Raw genomic sequence first — 22,171 nt, 5'->3', positions numbered from 1 at the left:
GAGCTTTGCTTTCTGAGAGTTATCACATTCCAACAGAATTGAAAAAATCCCCTTTTGTGGTAGTGAAATACAAACATGAGAACAGGTTCTGATTATCTCTGTAAAAGATTTCATTATTCAGGGCCATTTTAATGAATACTTTAAATTGCCAAGAAGCTAATGATGCTGATCTGGACAGACATAGCACAAGCCGCCTACCCTTGCACTTGCTTCACCCATAGCCGCAGTCTGGTATGACCATTTGTGGGGCCGTGTGGCAGAGCGCTTGGGGAACTGATCCTGATTAAAGCTCGCCTCTTGTCTGGCTGTTCTGTTCCCTGAAAGTGTGGTTCATGATCTGTTTAAGCTGTTCTAACTACAAGCTGTGGCTGAAAAGGGCAGCCTTGCCCTCTCTTTTTTTCTCCTCTACGAGTATATGATGGGCTGAAAGCGTTTCTAACTGAAAATTAAGTTTTTGACCCTTGGTTAGTCACTTGGGTTAGTAAGCTCATCTGATTTGTATGATAAATCAAGAAAAGACATGAGGAAAGTAGCAAGAGAGTGTATCCAGGGTGGGGAGGAAACAAACCTGTCTCTTTTCACAGCTTCAGTTGATCATCAAACTACATGCTGGCTGCTGTGTATTTTAGGTAGTGGAGATAAGTCAATGTAGTACTAGAACAGCAAGCCTGTGAAGATGGTTTTACAAAGCAGTAAGTAGATCTTTCTCGAATGGAAAACATTATACAACTGTAAAATACTGCCTATTACATATTTGAAATTGTTTTAAATTAGTTAACCTTTTCTAACTTACCTTTTCCCCCCCGCCCCCCAAAGATGTGGACCATGCAAGATCTTCTTCAATTAATGAGGATCAATCCAAAATCCAGTCTTTACAAATCACTGGTAAAGTTATTTTGGTTTTGAAAATAAGCTTAAATTAAAGTTGCGATGAAAATAGACTGGCTAAAACATATTTTATTTCTTACAGACTTCGGGAACTCGGAAGGAAAATAAAGGTACAAGATGTTTATACATGATGCAGACGAGGATAATTGTGTTTGCTTAATTTTTATTAAGATGTGAGCAGTAGAAATTCAAATTTCTTGAGTGCATGTTGGTATGGAATAATATGGATTCAGTCAGATTTTGAAACTTGCAGTACACCAGGATGATTAATATTATATTTCAGGATTATCCAACTCCTATTTGTGGTGTGGATTAAGTGTTAACATTCACCTACAAAATAAATGTCTTGAACATTAGAAATATGAAAAAAATCTGTAATCGGGTATTAGATATAATGCTCTTTGGAAGCTTTTCACACTAACTTTGGCAAACTCAGATTTTGGTGTTTATAACTGACTGTATTAGCTTGTGTAATGTACTTCAAAAACTAGTTAAAGATTTAAGTGACTTTCCATTGTTTTATATAAGAAGTAATTCTTAGGTCTGCATGATGAAACCCAGCTATATTGTATACCCTAAAGTAGCTTGATCTTGAGAACCCCCCGATGCCTAATGACCTCATAATTTAAATAGTAGTAATCTGCTCTCTCAAATGACCTTGCAAGTCTGAGACATGGATGAAAGGAAAAGTTGCAAAAGGACAGCTTTTGCAGAATTAGATGAACTGGATTATGCTTATAATAAAATCTTAATAGTTTACTAGTATTGATTTTTACTTAAATACTTGGTTCTTTCTGTAAATTGACTAGGTTTTCTTGTACAGTGAAAATTACTTTGTTAATTACAGGCTCAAATTCAGTTTTCCTATGAAATCAGAACTAACTAATATATTGGATCTTGATAGGTTTTCTTATGCAGATTTTAATCGAACTTACAGAACATCATCTAAGTAAGGAAACTCATGACACAGAGACTCAGACAACCTCAGTGCCTCCCTACAGAGAATCTCTTGGTAAGTGCAACCACTGCCAGCAAGTGTCCCCAGATATTTTCGTACTGGTAAGTGGTATGGATTTGTGAATTGTATAAATGGTATTCATTCATCGCTTACTCAAATGCAGCCTAAAGTAATAATAAGTAAAGATCATACCTATCACATTGGTTTTCTAACCTTTCTTAAAATAAGGCAAAAATCTTGTTATGTATTTATGGGGTTTTTTTAATCACTCAGATGTTTTCTTAGCTAAGAGCTGTAACATCTTAGATGGACTGGAAATGTTATATGCTGAAATATGTTCTGGAAAACATAATTGTAAATGTATGCCTTCTTTCTTTTTCTGTGGTAGTGTTTCAGTGAAAGTTAGGCATAGATTGGGAGTTCTTGAATTGTAATATACATACTACTAGTAATACAAAAACCCCGAAAGAAAATTCTTGTCCAACCATAAGAAAGAGGACGAATGACTATGTAATAGCACAAATAGTGCCTAAACAGCTAAGTGCCTCCTCCTAGGTATATGTTGTGTGGCATAAAGCATTGTGGCAAAATGGCATTTCTGTGCTGCCCCTGCCTTTGTACCACTCAGGTCTTTCTATGACGGTGCTACTTAGGTAAACTAAGGAAATTCCTACAGAGACACAGGTTCCTGCAGTCTTTGGCAGGATAACTGTGGTGACTGTTTGTAAATTATGATGGATATGTTGCTCTTTTTATAGCTGAGAAGCTTCAGCTGATTGATGAACAGTTTGCAGACTCTTATCCCCAGCATCAGAAATATGAATCTTTAGAAGTAAAACTTCAAGAATATAGAAAAGAAATAGAGAAGCAGCTTCAAGCAGAAATGTGTCAAAAGGTATAACTCTGGTCATTGAATTTGAGGGAAACATTTTTTAATTTTGACTTTGCATATTACAAACTTTTAATACTTAAAGTAAATTGAAAGAGAAGATCTAATAGGGAGTTACAACAAACACAAAAGTCTAAGTTAATCCAATGCCAATTGTTAATTTGCTGATATAGCATATGTATATTTTCTGTTCCTGCTTTTTGTTAAATGTGCACAGACTGTTAAGCTTTTTATTCTGATGTGAATTTGTAACACAACTTTTTCTTGTTTTGATTGTCTTACTTTGGTAAATTTTATTTGCTCTTTGATTATTTTGTTTTATGGAGAAATGTTTACTGTGCTTAGTCATACTATTCATTTTCCTTCCCAATTAATTTTTTGAAGCTTGAATTTCAATATAGTGTATAGCAACTGAGAGGTGTGAATTGCTGCCGTGCAGCTTGACGGAGAGTTGAGTTAATTTTAATACTGATGAGAATTTGCATAGTATTTCAAAACATTACACAGAAACACAAAAATCATAACAGGCAATACTATGAATTATTTCTGGGGATTTTTTTTCTTCCTATAATTCAAGACAGCTCTTTTAGAGACTTTTCTTTCATTTTGTCACATAATCCTTATGGCTGAAAAGTGAAGCAGAGAGAATATACTACAGTTCATTTAAATGTTTTTTTCCCCCTAAATTTCTGTCAAGATCAACAGTTTATTTGGATAGAAAAAATCAAATTAACTGCAGGTTATTTGAATGTTTTTTCCCCCATGAATTTCTGTCAAGATCAATAGTTTATTTGGATATAAAAATGATAATCTGATAATCAATTTGTATTCTTAGACACACTTTTAAAGGCACTCATCCGCATATAAATTGTTTGAGAAAATAATTTTAGTCATATTTATTCAGCTAGACAAGTATGAGGACAGAGAGTTAAAACTTAAAATATGTTTTACCTTCATTTTTCCTTTAGTCTTCATTGCCTAACAAACACTGTCTTTTCAGTATGTAAACCACGTTAATTTGCATATTGTTAAGTTTGTCTCAGCTTAAGCAAAGCAGTTGTAGCAAGGGAGATTGGAATCTTAACCAAATATAAATTACTTCTAAATTCAATTAACTTTACATGGATTTCTTAGCAATGTGATGTGAATTACTGTAAGACATTTCTAATCCAATTTGTGTATGTACACGTGATGCTGTACTGTCTCACCATTTCTTTAATTTTTCACAAAATCTATGCCTACAGACCTGAATTCTTTGTTCAGACATTCCTACTGTGCTTTTTCCTCTCTCTTTAACCTCCTTGTTTTCTCCAGTCTCACAATTTTTCTGTCATTCTTTTTAGACTTTTGCTCGTTTTTGTCACATTTTTTTCTTGTATGCTTGCTTTCCATTTTCTTGCAAATTTTTATTATAATTCTTTATAAACCTGTTTATTCTTGCATATATTGCACTTCACATATTGTATGGAGGCATGTTCCCTTCAATTCTTGTGTGCGGTTGCAAGATGTGTACATTCCCGTTTGTATGCATTCACTTTTTTTTTCAGTTGTGCAAAGAAGTCTGTGAGTCAAGACTTCTGTTTCTGTAACCCTCTTCACGTGGAGTTACATGTTCTGCATTTTTTCACATGTTCAGCTTTTTTTTTTTTGTGTGTCTGGATGACTTTCTGTTATTCCCGGGTGATTCAGGATGGGTCTGCTTCTGCCATTTCTTGCATCACCAGTCAAAAGTGATTCTATGGGAAAGAGGCAAGAATAGAGACGCTATCAGAGGAGGAATTCAAGAGTGTGGCCATTCCTTAGTTGCAAGCAGAGTATCTCTCATGCAGTGTGTTTTTCTTCATAGGCTTCTGTTTTGCTCATGTCTAAAGCTATTAGTTTTGTATAACATCTGCTCTGGGATGCCATAGAGTTGTAAGAAAACTGTGTGAGATGTGCAGATTGTATGTGCTGCTAAGCTACTTTTTTCACAGTAATTGATTTTCATCGAATTAGCTCTTCCTAACAAGAATTTCTAGGTGAAATTTAGAATTGTCTGAGGAAGGATTGTCTTTGTCGATTTGAAGGTGGCCCTACGTAACCCTCTCTTTCTCCTTTATGTAAAAGCTAGAACATTTTAAAGAAATTGAAATAGCAAAGATTAAAATGGAGGAGAAAGTGCAGACCCAGAAAGAAATCTCTGAGCTGCGTCATGAGTTAGAGAGGACACATCAAGCAAAGTCTGAAGCTTTGCTTTCTCGTGAAAAGAATGCTATTGAGAGACTTCAAAAGCAACAAGAGGTAAAGTTCTGTATATTTTTTGTTAATCTAGTACAAAATGATATAGTGAGTTCATTAAACTGTTCTTTTATCTTTGGGAGATGTCACTTCAGATCTTACTGGGCTTATTAGTGAAAACTGTGAACTTACTTTTGTTCTCATACATAGGGGAACACATTTAGCAACTGCACAAATGAGTATGTAAATATCTAAGTAGAGCTGGCTGGAAAAGGAACAGTTCTGCAACCTAGGATTGAAACATTTAATGTAATAAATATTTTTAAAACTGTTTTAATAACTTTTCTGAATTCAGATCACCGAGATTTTTTTTAACAGAATGTTGAACATAGCTTTTAGTTATAGTATAAATTCTTTCAGTTGCTAAGGAGGACTCAAAACTAAATGGAATATATAGTCTGTATGGTATGGATGTGCCATTTCTGTGTGTGTCATTGTATGTTGAATGTTATTAGTAGCCACTGTCTTCACTGTAAGCTAGCATCTCATCTCTTTTCTTTGAACGCTTTTTTTGTTGATGAGTTACTCCTTTGGGCTGTTAACTCTGTGTTTTGCCAGAGTAGTAACTGTTACTGCAGCACACAATAATTTGTATATAGTTCTAAATTGCTTCTCCCAATCTCTATTACTTCTCAGTTTTTGGAAGAAGAGTTTGTTTGCTGTTCTGTTGCCTGTTTGCCTAGCCAACCGCCTTCTGTCTGCAGTAGACCTTCCCACCCAAATAATAGTCATCCACAAATGCTAATCACATTTTTGCTCTGTTTTGGTGTGGGTTTTTTAGGTTTGGTTTTGTTCGTTCCATCACACCCCCTGCCGGGCGTGTGATATTGGTTAACAAAGCAATCATACAGGTCTCTATATATATTATACTGATCTGTGCTATTGACCTCCTTCCAGTCTGAAAATTAAACATTTTATCACTACGCTATGAATTTCTTTTATGGTTATGTCCTTGGAAGCTTACAAGAAAATAATCTCTTTTATGCTATCAATCTTCTTGTGTGGGTTTGAAGTTAATACAGTAATTGGAGAAAAAAAAAAGACAACTAAGTCAGCATATCTATCAGGTATTGTGTATGAATATTTGGTTGCTTTTGTCAGCTTCTGCACTTCCCTGAAAAGTATATGCCTCATTTATCCGAGGACTCTTTTAACAGAGATCAGGAGCTGTACCAAGTTGAAGTACATTTACATTAAAGGTAGAAGGTCATTTAACTCTTTACTAAGATAACTTTATGCCCAGGAAATACAGCTTGACAAACTGCTCTGTTTTTTGCACGAGGAGCAACAGCTAAGTATTTCAGCACTGTCAAATGCACATGGCTTACAAACTTGATATGAGTACACATATGACAAAATCATAATATTCTTAGGCACTTACTATTTTTTTGGAAAGAAATAATGTCTTGTGTGCTTAAGGATAAGAAAAACTATTTTTTATTAATAAGCAAACATGTGACTTTTGGTATTAGCATGTTCATTGCTTGGAGAATCCCTTTTACAGTTTGCTTGATTTCTCTAAGTTAAACTGCAAAAAGTGAAAGACTTCTGTTTTGCTCAGTTTCAGTTTTAAATCATGGTTTATCGGGGGGTTTTGGCATTTGTTTTTTCAATCTTGTTTTTATGAAGAGCATACAAAAGTATTGTTTATTTTAAAAAAAAAAAGTCAAGTGTTTGAACATATTTATTCTGTAAATTTAAAACCAGTTTTTCCTTTTCCAAAAGTTTTAATCGGTACTATTTCTTAGAAGTGTTTAAAGGTAGCCAGTAGTGACTCCATCTAAAACATTTTTACTCAGAGTAAAAGGAGAAAGAGAATAAAAAAAACAACTACAATCAATTCTGGATGTTATTTCAAATTATGACTATATAAATAATATTTATTTGATAAAGACCAATTCTTGAGGAAGATCCTTGAAAGTTTGAACATGTTAAACAGTAAACACCTGTATAAAGTGTGAAGTAAAACTAGAGATAATATTTTGTGATTCAGATAGAAGCCAAGGAAGTATACGCTCAGAGACAAAGTCTGCTGAAAGATATTGAAGTCATAAGGACCAGAGAGGTGGAACTGAAGCAAAGAATTGAGGCATTTGAAGTGTAAGTTGCTGAAGGGCATATACAATGCTAAATGATGCTGTTGTCCTTTCTCTGGAAAGTGTGCTTCAAGTTGTTGCTGCCTCTATGATGTTGAAATAGATTGTATATACCAGAAGTTGTGTTTTGCATTTTAAGCAGTATTGTGTACTGTCTCTATTAGCAAGGATAACCCATACAAAAAGACATTTTTGGGTTTTTTTTCTATTCCACCTCATCCAACCAAAAAAGTGCAGCATCACTTTGGAGGCAGGGAAACAGATATATGCTTTGAAGTACTTAAATTAAAAAAACAAAACAAACCCAAAAACCAAACCCCAAACAACACGGTACGTAATCCTAGCGCTGATGAGGCACGTATATAATATTTTACTACTTTAATTCTGGTTTGTTTTTTTGTCTCTTTTTTTTACTTAGTAAGATCAATTTTCTTCGGTTAAATAAAAAAATAACTAAACCAAACCATTTTTGGCCATGTTTCAATACTATTTAATGTAATTACTTTGTCATCTGTTTTTTTCTAGCAAAATGAGTATCCTGCTAGCAAAAACTCAGGGTTTTTTAACAACCCAGCAGAGGGTGCTGATAGAATAGCATGGTCAGCACTATTTCCTCTGAAGCCTTTGTCGTGTGGGAAACTGAGCTAGGGTTAACCCAGGATAGCTGCATAATTGATTGATACTGGATTTTAAATAGGGCAATTTAATTTGTGTCACATCTCCTTGTTCTTAATGAATTACAATGACAGATTCTGATGATAATTTTAAATTGCTACAGCATTCCAAGCAAACACATTACCCTTTGATACTGCTAAATGTTATTTTTAAAAATGCCCCAAAACTAAAGTTTTGGCTTTATAACTGGTCATTCTCTGTATATTTATGGATATTTCAGCACTCAGAAACTTCAGGAAGAGAAATATAAAGCTATTGATGATGCACTTCGACGTCGGGAAGTTGCTGTGAAGAACATAGAGGAGACATATGACCAAAAGCTTAAGACAGAACTCTTAAAGTAAATTTTTTCTTTTGTCTCTAATAGGATGCATGCTACTTCCTATGAAAACAGAGTAATAAATTGTGTGGGATTTCTTTTGAAAAGTGTAACAAAGCAGGGTCTTTGAAAATGTGCACTCATGTTTTTATTTTAGTCAGCTTGAATTCTTCACGTTATTGCTTAACTCTTTGCAGGTAAGACAAAATGTTCTGTCAGGTTCAGAAAAAGCTTGCTATGGAGAATAATTCACTTTTGATTACAGGTTATATTATTGTTGTAGTTTAAATTCTATGTTGTTATCTGGGAAAGAGATGCAAAATTAGTTGTATGTATAGACAAGAGAATTTGAAGCAATATTAGTAACTTTCTTTGGCCACAATTAAAAGAACTGACCATTTAATGAACAGAGAAAAGGCATGGAGGGGAAATTAGCATTAAAGAGATGTTATAGGTTTCTTGGGAAAAGAGTGAGAGGCGCACTAGTGCATTGTACAGATAGATTGGCTCTTACCTTAACCTGTCCCAAGTTTTGGAGAGGGATTCTCTGATACAGATCACCCTCTTTTATTGACCACCATCTGCTTCAACATGGTTTCAAAGAATTTGCTTAGAAATGCTCTTTGAAAGCATAAGACGTCATCTGCAACTGCTTTTGGGGTGTTGCAGTGAGTATATCCTAGCTTTGCTATTGTACTTTCTTGGAGTGCCTTGGTCACTTGAAGGGTTACTTGATGCTTCAGTGCAGGCAGGTGCTCTTGGCATGTTATTACTCACACGTATTTGATGGCATCAACCAGTCTTCCAGTTGGGCAGTTAAATCAAATGACTGATGTATCAGTACTTTTTATTGCAAGCCAGTGAATAGTATTATCTGTGTTAGTGTGTCTTTATTTAAATTACAGAGGAAAGATGTAAAGAATAGGTTTTGATACGAATGGTGCTGCAGCTGAAACTGAGTAGATTTGAGGGTTTTGTCAGAGAACAGTGAAAGGCAACTAATTGACCTACTTAGTATCTTATTTTACCTAGTCCATAACAGGTAGTTATGCTTGTAATAATGCTTGTAAAGTGCTTTTGGTTCATGAAGAGAAGCAAATTATTTCAAGGATGAACTGCTGTTGAGCTTATTTTATCAATGTACAAAGTATTTTAGACACACTGCAAATGCTCAGAAAGATAAAATCCATGTCCTTTTGTCCCAAACCCTTGATGAAAAGCATCAAAGAGCTACTATTTATTGTCTGGAAATAATGATGCTTGCTAGAAAATGCTTTTTTTATTTCTATGGTGAACATTAAATGCCATAATTGGGAGAAGGATCTGAGTGGTCTGGACCATTTGCAAAAATACAGGAGGATGGATATGGCAATATCAGAAAACATTAATAATCTGTGTCCCAGTCATGCAAAATGCTGAGCTTTCTTAGTTCTTGTAAGTTCCAGTAAAATTGAACAGTAAAGTTGGATGACTGCTGGGCTGTGAATAGTGATGTGACTGGGCAGCGCTCAGTGCCTAGCTGGTGGCTGATGATGAGCAGAGAACCCTTGGGGCCAGTACTGGGACCCATGTTGTCCAACACCTTTATCCGTGATCTGGACGTTGACACAGGGCATCCTCAACAACTTTAAACATAAGGCTTAATTAAGGGGAATGGCTTCCACAATAAATGGCAGAGTTTCAGCTCAGACAGACTTTGATAAGCTTGGGGATTGTGCCAACATAAATCTTAGGAATTTTAACAAGGAGAACTGCAAACCACTGCACTCGGGGCAGAATATCCCTATGAAGTGGTATAAATGAGGAAAAGGAACTGACTGAGGAGCTGCCAGGTTGACTATGAGCCAGCAGCGTGCTCTGGCAAATAAGGCAAACAGCATGATGGGTGACATTGGTAGCAGCGTGTCCAACAGGGTGAGGGAAGTTATTATCCCCTTTGGGTATTGGTGAAGGCTGTGCTAGGAATACCATGCCCAGGTTTGGGCTCTCCAGCTCAAGAAAGTCATGAGGAAACTGGAGAGGGCCTAGTAAAGGTCTGTCAGGATAATTGTATCGGATGTGACCTCTGAGTTCATATGGCAGCATTGAAAATTATGGTTTGGGAGATTCAGTTTGGACATGGGGAAAAAGAATTTTGCTGGGAGAGTAGTGCAGCGCTGGCACAGGCCATCCAGGGAGATGGTGGAATATACATCCTTTGAGGTTTTCAAGACTTGGCTAGGAAGAGCCACAGCTGACCTGCTCTAGGGTTGGTGGTAGTCTTGCTTTTTGAGCAGGTGGTTGAATGAGGTGATTGGCAGGGCACTTTCCAACTGTTTCAGTGGCTTTGCAATAACTAATTTTGTCAATAAATAATTGTGTGATTATAGTTTAGTCTGGGAAAGACTGGAATTTACACAAATCTATGCTTATGTGCGCACACGCGTACTTTGGGAATGCATAATTCTTTTTACTTCTAGATATCAGCTTGAATTAAAAGAAGAATACATAGCCAGAACCAATAAAGTTACTGAAGATGAGAAAAAAAATAAAGGTAACCATCTCTTTGAGATTAATAAAGTAGCTGTTTATCTCTAGAGCTTTTACTAACATGTATCAAAACGTTGTTACTAAACAGTCATGGTGCTCAGTAACTGGTATAAGTGACAGAAAAGCCATCAGAATAGATTTTGAAAACAGGTAGCAGGATCTAGTGACAGGTCAGTAACTCCTTGCTGTTCAGAATGCAGTGGGAACCATGAGCTGCTGCTTTGCACAAAGGCTGCAAAGCATCCTGCTTTTTCAGTTTCCCATCTCCTTCTGAAGTCCTACTAGGTCATTCATTCTCTAATTGAACTCTGGGACAGTCTGGTACCATACCATTGAATGATTGTCAGTTTCTAAATTTATTGTGCACAGGATGTTTAATTGGAGCTTGAGAAGAGAGCTGGGGCACATAACTTATTTAGAATTTTAAGTTAGGGACACGTGAGAGAGATGGTATATCATGTGCGTATGAATTTGATTTACTTAATTGTAAAGGAGTATACGTATGCATATGTATAAATACACACAGTGTGATTTACCTAATTTTGAAGGAGCACGTATGACATTCAGTCATTTTTATGTCTTGAATTAAATTGAATGTTGTGCTTAGCAGCTTAAACTGTTTTTTGCTGATAACAGTTTTTTACTGTAATACTCTGCTAATTTTAATTCAGCATTTGTAATCCTCCCTGCAGAGAAAGCTATGCTTTTGCATGAAGAAGCCATCGCTCTTAGTTCAAAAAAGGAGGAACTCAAGCAAGCTATAGCACGCACGAAAGAGCTTGAGGTAATTGTAAACATGAATTTAAAGAAGCTATATTCTAATTAATGCATTTGAGGTACATTTAAAAAAAAAAAGAAAATGTGAAATAAAAATAATTAAATAGTACAGCAGTTCATAAGCTTCTAAACTGTTCTTTATCTGCAGCTGGATTTGGAGTCAGTGAAGGCCCAGGTTCTGTTGGTAAATAAACAGAATCAGTTGTTGACAGAAAAACTGAAAGAGGTATCGGACTATCCTTTGCTAAAGGAGGAGAAATTGGAGCTCCAAGTGCAGAATAAACTACTTAGGCAACAGTTGGATGATACTCGCAGTGAGAACCAGCATCTTCGAGACAGTCAGTGTGAATGATTTAGTAATTTTCTTGTTTATGTTTCCCTACAAGTATTTGTTTAGAAATAAATTTTCATTAAAACACATTATTTGTATTATGTTTACTAGTAGTTTGCATTAAACCCTAACTAATGTTTGTGTAAAATGAAGCAGTCCTTGGCATTATAAGTTTATTTTCTTTAATATGTCTGTATAGCAGAAATCCTGAATTAAGCGGTAGCTATAATAATATGAAGAATATCCCTTTCACCCTTTGAAAAAAGCAGTGCCATATTTCTAACCGTAGCATCCGTATGGTTAATAATGGTAAAAGAAAATTGTGTTACTATTTTTAAGTGCTTGCCTGACTATAGTTATAAAATGCCACATATTTTTAATGTGCATTTGAGATTATGAGAGAGTAGAGATGTCCACCCAGTTACATAAGGGAGGGATATGTATTTTTCTTTTAGGCTAGGACAGTCTGGGTCTAGTTCTTAAATGACTACAGCAACAAAAATGTTGGTTCTTTGTAAAAGAAAGAAAAAAATCCTGAAGTACTTTATTCAAACAAAGCCTTGTTATGTTCCTAAAACCAAATCAGCTTTATATTTTGAAGGTGTATCATGTAAAAAAGTGCACGCTCGTTCTTCTATGGCTGAGTGTCTGGTATTTCTCTTTCTGGGTAGAGCTGTCCCAGCCCTCAGCAGAGCACCTGGCCTGCCAAGTGGAGCTGAGGAGAGTGGAACATTCTAGGAAGCTGGCGCTGGATGAATTTGAAAGTCATAGGCAGATTTTGGAAAAACAGCTACAAAGTGAGGTAAATTATTCTTTATAAGTAATTTCAATCCTTTCTTCTTCCTGTCATGTTGTTCACGTTTATCTATGTATCTGTGCAAGCTGTTTAGTGTGTAGTTATGGGGATTGTTTGTACTCTGCTTATTTTTATGTAAACAACTCTAAAGAAAACAAAACAGCACCAAAAAACAACCAAAACAAAAACCTCAACCCAACATAACCAAAGTAAATCTTTCGTAGTCATTAAGTTGTCAGCACTGACTTTCAGTAGGATACTACATGTATATGGTTTGACTGGACCTGAAAAACATTTAGAAACAACTATTCAGCCAGTTGAGATTACTCTTTTTGTTTGAATTATGTTATTTTTTTATTTTCTCTTGATCTCCTATAGGTTGAGCGTTGTGCTCAGTTAAAGACCCAACTGTTGGACTCCGAAGCTACTGTCAGGAAGTTAAATGTGCAGGTTGAAGAACTGAAACTGCAGGTGAACCAAACACAGGCAGGTCTGTATCTTCCACCAGAGCAGGCCTTTATGAAGTTCACTTACCTAACCAGTCTAAGAATTTCCGGAAGCTTAAAAAAGCTGCAGTTGCATAGAACTAATATACCACCAGTGAGCAGATTTCAAATTTAAAATCAAAATCTATTTAAAAGCCCAATTTAAAAAGCAGACTGATTACAACTTCCCTTCTTTTCAGAAAGCAAACACATAGGACGGAAGGAATACATTCCTCCCTGAATAGTTGCATGTTTTTATTGTCAGCATGAAGACATTAATGTTTGGTGATAACATAATCACCATTTTCCAGGAGGCAAGTTGTGTTTTAAGGAATTTTGATTCTTGAATGTTCATAATAAGAATAATTGATTTGAAGTTGTATTGTATACTTCACAGATTTAAACCTTAACTTTTAACAGTTGTTGTCAAGGCTAATAACCTAAGCACCTCATAGGGACTTTAGAAAGAGAGAGACACTTGTGTAAAGCAATTCAGTCTGCTGAAGAAATGTAGTTCTAAAGATGCCTGTTCGACAAATTGTTAATGTCAGGTATGATGAATATAAATTTTGGGATGTGTAATCTAAAAATACAGAACTGAATTCTGCAATGACTATACATTACATACAGCATGTGTTGCACCATAGTTCAATGTATGCAATACTTTATATACTTCACTAGACCAATATGTACATTTTCATATATGGTACAAGTTTCGGTACCATTTGGAATTGGAAATTTGTTGGTGTCAAAATAGCAAATAGATATTTTAATTAAACGACTGAAAATACTGCATAGACTTTTATTTTGCATCAGAGTTAAGGATGTCATTGAAGAACCATTTATGCAGAATAAAAGCAAGGTTGCCATTTCATTGAGAAAGATACAGCCTTATAGATTGGTCTTTTGGGCTTAGTGAAGTATACAAGTGCAAGCCAGGAAGCAGACAGCCCCGAAACATTCAATTTAACTGATAGTTTTGGAGAACTACTTTTTTTTTAAAAAACCAGCAACATTATCTATGTGCTACGTTGTTTTTCTCCAAATAGAAGGAAACTGTTAAGCCTTCTGGCCTGCCCTGTGTCCCTCACCCTTTAACAGCATGATTGGATATAATGTGTCCAAAGTGGTGACGTTTTTATTTATTTAATTAAACGTAATTTAAGAAATAACATTGTAGCGTGCATACTTCAGGTAGATTTACATGGAGGGATTATATATTAAAAAAAATAATAGTGTTAATTTGCAACTATGCAGCTACATTAAAAATATATTTAAATCAACCCATTAAATTCTCAAGATTTAAGCTGATTCCATGTTAAAATAAATTTGATCAAATTGGAATTTAAATGCCATGTTTTACTGTTTCTGTTTCGTTATGGGTCTCCCTCTCTCACTCTTTACTGTCACCTCTCACTCTTTACTGTCACTCACTTTCTCTTGCTATCATTTAGCTCTGGAAAATGAAGTGTATCGGAATCCAAAGCCTTCCCTTGTCGATCGCTCTGTCCTTGACTTCACTGGTGAGAGAATTGTACCTCATGATATTTATGTGGATAATACGTTCCTGAAGAATCAGGTTATGAGCGACATGATGAAGGTAAATGCTGTGCAAAGAGTTGGCTATCGTCAGCAGTTACAGCCACGCAGTGCTTCTCCGGATTCTGACCTGGAGTGTATGGCGCAAACACGGGCTAGAATAAAAGAACTAGAAAAAGAGGCAGAGTATTTGGAAGAAGCCTATAGGAACTACCAGCACAGAGTCATGCAGGGTGTGGCTGCTAGCAAAACACCGAGAAAGATGCAGTCCCCTTTACTTCTACCATGTGCTGTTAATAGACCCCCTTTGACTACCCAGCATGAACTTCTAGAGGATAATCCCAGCTCCCAGCATTCTCCCCTGAGCAGTCCAAGAGGTGAAAAATACATCAAAAGAGCTGGGCAGGTTGATATCTTTAAAAATCCCTTAACACCACCACACAGAGGAACGTCTTCTTCAAGACGCCTTTCTTCTACTCCTGTTTCCAAATTGGAAAGAGATCTCAGTAACAAGAAAATTTCAGATGGTAAGTCACGATTGTTAATGTGGTGTGGTACTGGGGTTTTCCTTATTGTTCCTTTTGCGCTATGGGAAGAGAAAGATTTAGCAGTGATAGTCTTTCACTAATTTGTTATTCACTGTGAGGCATGAGAAGTCTGAGACAAAATATGCTGTTTGGAGTATTGCTTCTTCATGGAAACAAGTACTGGAGAAGTACATTGAGGGAGGCTAAACAGCCTGCGCTTAGTTCAGGTGAATTTAAAGAGAAGCCTACATCATATAATTCACTATAGGTCTAACCGTATGCTATGCAAAGTTTCATTCAAAAGTTGCTATTAAGTATAACTGCTTTGCAACATTAATTGTAATTTCCTGTTTCAATAACCTTCCCTCTGTATTCCTGTCCTTTCAGTTAGCTATTGTAGTTAATGTGTGCAGCAGCAGACTGCTTCGTCTGGCTTCTCTTCAATTGAGTTTTCCAATCTGAAAGGTCCAGATTTTCTTTTGTTTGTTCTTTTTGCTGTGACGTATTTATCAAATATTTTGAACAGTGGTTAGAGGGAGGGGATTAGTGTTTGGCCATGATTGGAAAATTGTAATTTGCTATTAATTTCACAGTGTCTAATAATTACTTAGCTGTTTGGTTTTTTTTTTTAAAGGGGCAGTACTCAGAAAAGCAAGCAAAATAGAAAAGAAAATTAAAAAAGCACTATGTTGTTTCAAATCTGCAGTACATTTTCTTCTTGAGTCATGTAATTTTTGTCACCCTAGCTCAAAGTGGATTTAATAGGATGAAAAAAAGAGTAGCAAAAAAAAAAAAAGATAATGATCAGCTGCTTTGTGAAAAAAGGTTAAATACAAGAAGGGCAGCTTTGTTTGGAAAAGAGTTGGCTGAGGTGGGCTGTTGCAATCTGGAAAGCAATGAGTGATGTGAAAAAGGATCGATTAATCACTATTTCACAGACTGTAGCATCCTGTGAAATTGAAAGGGAAGAGATGGAAGTACTTTTCCATACCATGAGTAAGTTGTGGAATTTATTGCTTCTGTGGCAACAAGTATAGATGCAGGAATAAAACTTCCTTGTCAGGAGGACCCAAAAAAAAGTATTGATTGGGGGAAGGTGGAGGTGGGTGTTACTTGTATCTTACTTCTGGCATCTGCTCCGTGATCTTCCCTGGCACTGAGGTCAGACTGACAGCCCTGCAAGTTCCCTGGATCCTCCTTCTGGCCCTTCTTGTGGATGGGTGTGACATTTGCTAACCTCCAGTCAACTGGGACTTCCCAGTTAGCCAGGACTGCTGATAAATGATGGAAAGTGGCTTGGTTAGCACTTCTGCCAGCTCCCTCGGTACCCTTGGGTGGATCCCATCTGGCCCCGTAGACTTGTGTGTGTTTAAGTGGTGTAGCAGGTCGCTAACCATTTCCCATTGGATTAGGGGGGCTTCATTCTGCTCGTCATCTCTGTCGTCCAGCTCAGGGGACTGGGCACCCAGAGGACAACTGGTGTTACTGCTAAAAACTGAGGCAAAGGAGGCATGAAGTACCTCAACCTTTCCCTCATCCTTTGTCACTACATTTCCCCCCACATCCAATAAAGGATGGAGATTCTCCTTAGCTCTCCTTTTGTTGCTAATGTATTTATAGAAATATTTTTTTTACTGTCTTTTATGGCAGTAGCCAAATTAAGTTCTAGTTGGGCTTTGGCCTTTCTCGTTTTCTCCCTGCGTAACCTCATGACATCCTTGTAGTCCTCCTGAGTGGCCTCCCCCTTCTTTCAAAGATCATAACTCTCCTTTTTTTTCCTGAGTTGTTCTTACCTGCCCGCTCGTCATTTGACACATGAGGATGGCCTGCTCCTGCACTTTAAGATTTCCTTCTTGAAGGGTGTCCAGCCTTCCTGTACTCCTTTGCCCTTCAGGACTGTCTCCCAAGAGACTCTGTCTTTGTACCTTGTCAGAGGCTCCTTACATGATGTCTGAACTATTTTTTTTTTCCATTGGATGTGTTCTTTGCTTAATGCACGAGACTGACTTGCTCTAGAGAGAGATAAGAGTTGAATAGCAAAGGAGGGCATTACCTGACTTAGGTGTTAGAGAAATTGAGCAGTATGTAGTGTAGGAAACCGGGATGCAGCTAGATGATATGTTCTTAAAGTGATGCGGTACTTGCCACAGTAAGCACGGTAGCTTTGGTGCTAGTGTGCTGTGGAGTGATTTATCTGCTTCCAGTTAGATTGCTTCCCCAATTACATGTCATCTCTGTTTCAAGAGTTTTCTGAGGAGTGTTTTTATACTGGTATATGTGTTATCCTTTGTGCTAGAGATGGCTGAAGCACCAGATGTGTTTTTGCTAGAAAACCGTAAGTCATTCTGGAAGCTTCCATGGAGCTTTTCAGAGCTGTTGAAGATGCCAGTCTGAACAGCCTAGAATGAATTTTAAGAGGTAAAAGATATCATGCACATGAGTCTGAGATCTTTTTTTTTTTCCTTTAAGTGAGGTATACTTCAGTGACAATTGTAGCTCAGTTGTCAGCACCTGTCTTCAAAGGATGAAAGGAAGAAGTGGGTCCTGTAAATACTTGCAGTTGGCAGATCTAGCAGCTGTTTTACTGCATAATCCTCTGCCAGTGGAAGGGTATGCAGTTTTCTCTCTTCCTTTAAATTAGCTCTTGTATCTGACTATTTTCCTTCTCAAGCCCATGCATGTTGGACATCTTTCAGGCTTTGACTTTCTACTGGGAAGGAGTATGCCCATTTCTGTAAGAGCAACTAAAAGTAGGACAGGATCCTTTTCTGTCATCCCCTGCTTACTGTCTCCAGTCCCTGGGCAGTAACCCGGATCAAGAAATAGTTACTGAGGAAAAAATTCGGATTGCCACCTGACCCATGCTCCCTATTACTTGATCAGTACTTTTCACTTTGATCATTACTTGACCAAACTTCATACCTTCTGATGAGAAAGAGCAAGGTTGATGAGTCTTTCAAACGGCATGCTGTGAGCCAAAGATCTCAGCTATTTGTCTTTTAGTAGAAAATCAGTAAGTTCAATCCTAGATAATTTTTAAATAGTAGTAGGTTGCAGTAAATTACTGTATGAGATGGCTGGTGTGCCACCTGTGTCCTGATACGCAGTATGTGTTATGCCGAGGAGGTGCGTGCGGTAACTGCTATGCGCTGTTCTCGTCCACTTGTTCTGCATGTGAAAATTTGACAAGTTGTTTTCTAAAAAAATGGATGTGGGTGGGCTGAGGGTTCCCACCACAAACAGGTACTGCTGATACACAAGTACAACATAACTGCTGAGTCCCTTTCTGGTAGTGCTCAGCTTCCTTAGAGGGTATTCATCTGTGTTGCATGGGCATAGGGACTGCCTGGAGATGAAAATCCACAGGCAACCCCTAGTCTGAAGCATCCTGACTTCTGCAGTGTGATGCGCACCATGAAGGGGGTGCACTTCTCTATGACCACCTGAAATAACTTCAGGTATGGGAGTGTTAATAATGGGTTTTCGTCTATCTCTTGAGCCAAATTAGAACTGGCTACAGTAGAAGTTATTTGGTCAATAAAGAGAAGAAAAACAACAGTGCCTGCTTACTGAGTAAATGCCGTATCTTGTGGAAAAAATAATAATTCATAGTCCAGTAATGAAGGACCTGTGCAGCTGCACAGGAATGGAAAATTAAGATTGCAAAGCAAAATTTAACTGAAGTGCTGGACTTTGCAAGTTTGATTAAAAGTCTATTTAATGCAGGGGTTTAGGGTTTTTTTACCTGAGTTTCTTAAGAAACCCAAAACTTCTGTAGTCATACTGTCTGTTTCTTTCCCTGATAACTTTACAGCTGTTGGTAAGAGGATAAAATCTTCAAAGATTTTCTCCTTTGCTTCATCACTCATTTTCACAAATCTGTACAAACTGAAACCTCCACGTTAAATTTCCTAATGAAGAATGGCTTTTGGGAGACATTATCTTTTGCTGGCTAGTAAGCACATCCCTAGTTTGAAATCTGGGTCCATAACTGCTTCCTGTAATGCCCAGCATGGGAGAAATTATTTGGTGTTTGGCAGAGGGGCTGCAGTTTGTGGGGAACATGGACATATTAGGAGGTGATGATAATCAAAGACTTTCTGAGGAGTAAGTATATGATGCTGAAGTCTTGTAGAGGAGAATTCCCATACAGGAGAAGTAAATAAATAAATAAATAGATAACCAGTATGAGAAAGTTCATGTTAGGACGTGGATGTTAGTTGCCCTATAGTGGTGGTGCCTGCACAGTCTGATTATGCATGTGTTGTAAAAAACAGCATTGTCTGAGAAGTGGTAGGACAAATAACTGACTAATAAAAAATGTGGGATTTTTATTCTGCAGACATCAGTGGCTCATACCTTGCCTCTTCACAGCAGAGTGTTGACCAGGTGCTTTCTCCTATTTCAAAGCCACATACGCTTTCATCTTCTGAGTCTGTTCCTTCTACGCCATCCAGTCGGGGCCAGAAAATCAGGTAACATTGTTTACAAAGCAACGTTTTTAACCTGCTTTTTAAAGAAACATATATCTAACTGTTCATGGTGATAGCTGCTTTTAGAATTCAAGCAAGCCATTAATTTTATAAGTGAGAATTTTTCTAAAGATGGATAGGATTTCCATTCTTGAATATCGTGCCTCGAGAGGAACTTAGTTACAAAAAAACCCAAACACTCCCCTTCTCCCAAATCCAATAACCTTTGGCAAATATGGTTTAACATTTTCACCTCTGTTAAATTTGTGCTTCCTTACAGTGCAGAGCGATGTGCAGTGAAATATTTAAACCTCAAGTGCATTGGAAACTTCAGATGAGTGCAATGTTTTTTCAAAAAGAGAAAAAAAAATAGTACTGCCCTATGACAAAGTAAAACTTCATGATTTACAAAATGTCCTGTAAAGTCATTTCACTGTTGTAGTTGAGCAAGGATTAAAGGTTATTCCAAAGATTCTCTCTGTTGGGGAGAAATGGTAATGGCAGCACTAGCTCCAGAGCCTAAAAAATCCATGGAAAGTGCTAGGCAAAGCACTGAAAAGCCTGGAGAGTGAGAATGTGAGGCATCCTAAGTGCATGTTGGTTTAATGCAGATACAGCAAGTTGATAAATATCCATCACTGAAACTTAGCTCAAATTCTGCTGTTTCTGGATATTAATGTTTAGAACTGTGCTTCTCAGCACTTTGTGCTACTTCAACCAATGTTGCCGTGCTTTGTTACCGTGCTTTGTTACCGTGCTTTGTTACCGTGCTTTGTTACCGTGTGTGGCTTCAAAGATAGGAGGTAGTTCGTTTGCTGTGTGCTGTAACCACTAAGGCACACCTGACAGATACAAGTCATACAAAGATTAGATGTTCCTGGGCTCAGGTGAGGCTGATTTATTTTGTTGGTTTTCAGATATAGCTCTAGATTAAGCAATAAACTTTTGCTTTTGCCCTTCTTTGCTTTTCTACTTTTCATGTGTTAGTGTCCTGACAAACTTTTGAAAGCAAGGTGTGGTGTTGATCCTCATATTTCAAGAGAGCTGCAAGTTCTGCAGTGCTTGAAATCTATTGTATCAGTGTAGACCTTCCAGTTCATTGAATTTCAGACAGTTGAATGAAAGATTCATTGTTAATTAACAAATATTACAAGCACTAATTTCAGAAAACATGTTTTCTAAAAGTTTCCTAAAAATGTAAAATCTGTTCCTAAAAGTAAGTCTGAGTTAAACAACCACTGACTTGCATGCCTATGTATACTATCTATGAAAAAATCTTATTTTTTAAACATGTGAGGAATGTATGCTTATGTCCGAGATATATCTTGACTTTTCCTGGTGTCCTGTAACTTTGGACCATATTGATAATTTAAAAATTTAGACTGTATACTTTTTTTTTGGAGTAAGAATAATGTCTGTACTGTGTTGCAAATGGGAACATGAAGGTACTACAGTGGCCAATTGACTATTACTTGGCATGTCTTGTTTACAACAATCCTATCAGACATTTCGCCCTTATATGAATTACCTGAATGTGAACGTATTTTTAGTAGTTTGCTGTCATGGGCTTTTTTGAGATTTGATGGTTTTGATTCCTCTAGTAGGCTTCTGTGCCATCCATATAAATGTAATCCTGATAAGGCTAACGAGAACTCTTGCTGACATCGTAGACTAATTTGAGAACAAACTTCATTTTAGAAGACAAAGTTGGGTCTTTAGGGGAGTAAACTTCATATTTCGATGACATTATTTTTCACGAAAAGTAGTGATTATCTTTTCTCTTTCCCATATCAGAACAGGCCTTTTGCATACACTTGATGTTCAAAAGCTACCGAGGTCATATTTGATGCACACAAAACCCCTTATATCCTGGTTTTTGGCTGGGAGAGTTAATTTTTACAAGAAGCTGGGAGGGGACACAGCCAGGATAGCTGACCCAAACTAGCCAAATCCTAACACCTTTGGCAAATATGATTTGATATTTTCACCTCTGTCTATATGAATATATGGATATTCAATACTATATGACATCATACTCAGTATATAAGGGAGGGAGCTGGCCAGGGAGGAGGGGTCACTGCTCAGGGATGGACTGGGCATTGAGTTCTGGGTGGTGAGCATGTTGCATTGTGTATCACCTGCTTTGTATATTCTTTTATTAGCATTGTTGTTGTTATTTTCCTCTTCCTTTGCTGTCCCAGTAAACTGTCCTTATCCCAACCCACGAGTTTTATCTTTTTCTTCTGATTCTCCTCCCCATCCCACTGGGGTGGGGGGAGGACTGAGTGAGTGGCCATGTGGTGCTCAGCTGCCGGCTGCCGCTAAACCATGACACCTTAATAAAAAAAAAAGGCCATTAATTCTCTGAGCAAAGCTATGTCTCTTTTATTGTGTCTCTATTTTTCACATCTGTGACCTGACTGATGAGCTTTTGCTGATTGAAGCTCAGTAGTTTCTGCTGCCTGTTTGAGAATTTAAATCAACGCAGTCATACATCTCACTTCATTCATTAACAAGCTGTAATGCTAATTTTCTTTTCTGTCTGAAGAGCTTGTTCATGTGCCTGTATAACTATTTTTAGAATAGGAGTCTCCAGTCTGCTTTGCCTGTGGG

At 37.2% G+C, this 22,171-nt stretch overlaps 1 protein-coding gene across 2 annotated transcripts in view; it reads left to right on the top strand.

The window, feature by feature from the left end:
* OFD1 (OFD1 centriole and centriolar satellite protein) overlaps positions 1-22,171 on the top strand; it is a 35,663-nt gene that overhangs the window by 3,185 nt on the left and 10,307 nt on the right. For both annotated transcript variants that reach the window (XM_075775878.1, XM_075775871.1), the window contains exons 4-17: positions 817-885; positions 971-998; positions 1,793-1,900; positions 2,605-2,741; positions 4,842-5,015; positions 7,006-7,112; positions 8,004-8,123; positions 10,562-10,635; positions 11,324-11,415; positions 11,557-11,746; positions 12,411-12,541; positions 12,914-13,025; positions 14,475-15,086; positions 19,429-19,561. In XM_075775878.1, the coding sequence (XP_075631993.1) occupies positions 817-885; positions 971-998; positions 1,793-1,900; positions 2,605-2,741; positions 4,842-5,015; positions 7,006-7,112; positions 8,004-8,123; positions 10,562-10,635; positions 11,324-11,415; positions 11,557-11,746; positions 12,411-12,541; positions 12,914-13,025; positions 14,475-15,086; positions 19,429-19,561 (2,087 nt within the window). The remainder of the gene's footprint in view (positions 1-816; positions 886-970; positions 999-1,792; positions 1,901-2,604; positions 2,742-4,841; positions 5,016-7,005; positions 7,113-8,003; positions 8,124-10,561; positions 10,636-11,323; positions 11,416-11,556; positions 11,747-12,410; positions 12,542-12,913; positions 13,026-14,474; positions 15,087-19,428; positions 19,562-22,171) is intronic.

This window comes from Balearica regulorum, chromosome 1 (assembly GCF_011004875.1).
Source record: "Balearica regulorum gibbericeps isolate bBalReg1 chromosome 1, bBalReg1.pri, whole genome shotgun sequence".
Taxonomy (NCBI): Eukaryota; Metazoa; Chordata; class Aves; order Gruiformes; family Gruidae; genus Balearica; species Balearica regulorum.
The sequence above is the reverse complement of the archived record's forward strand: the minus strand, read 5'-3'. Positions and strand labels throughout refer to the sequence as shown.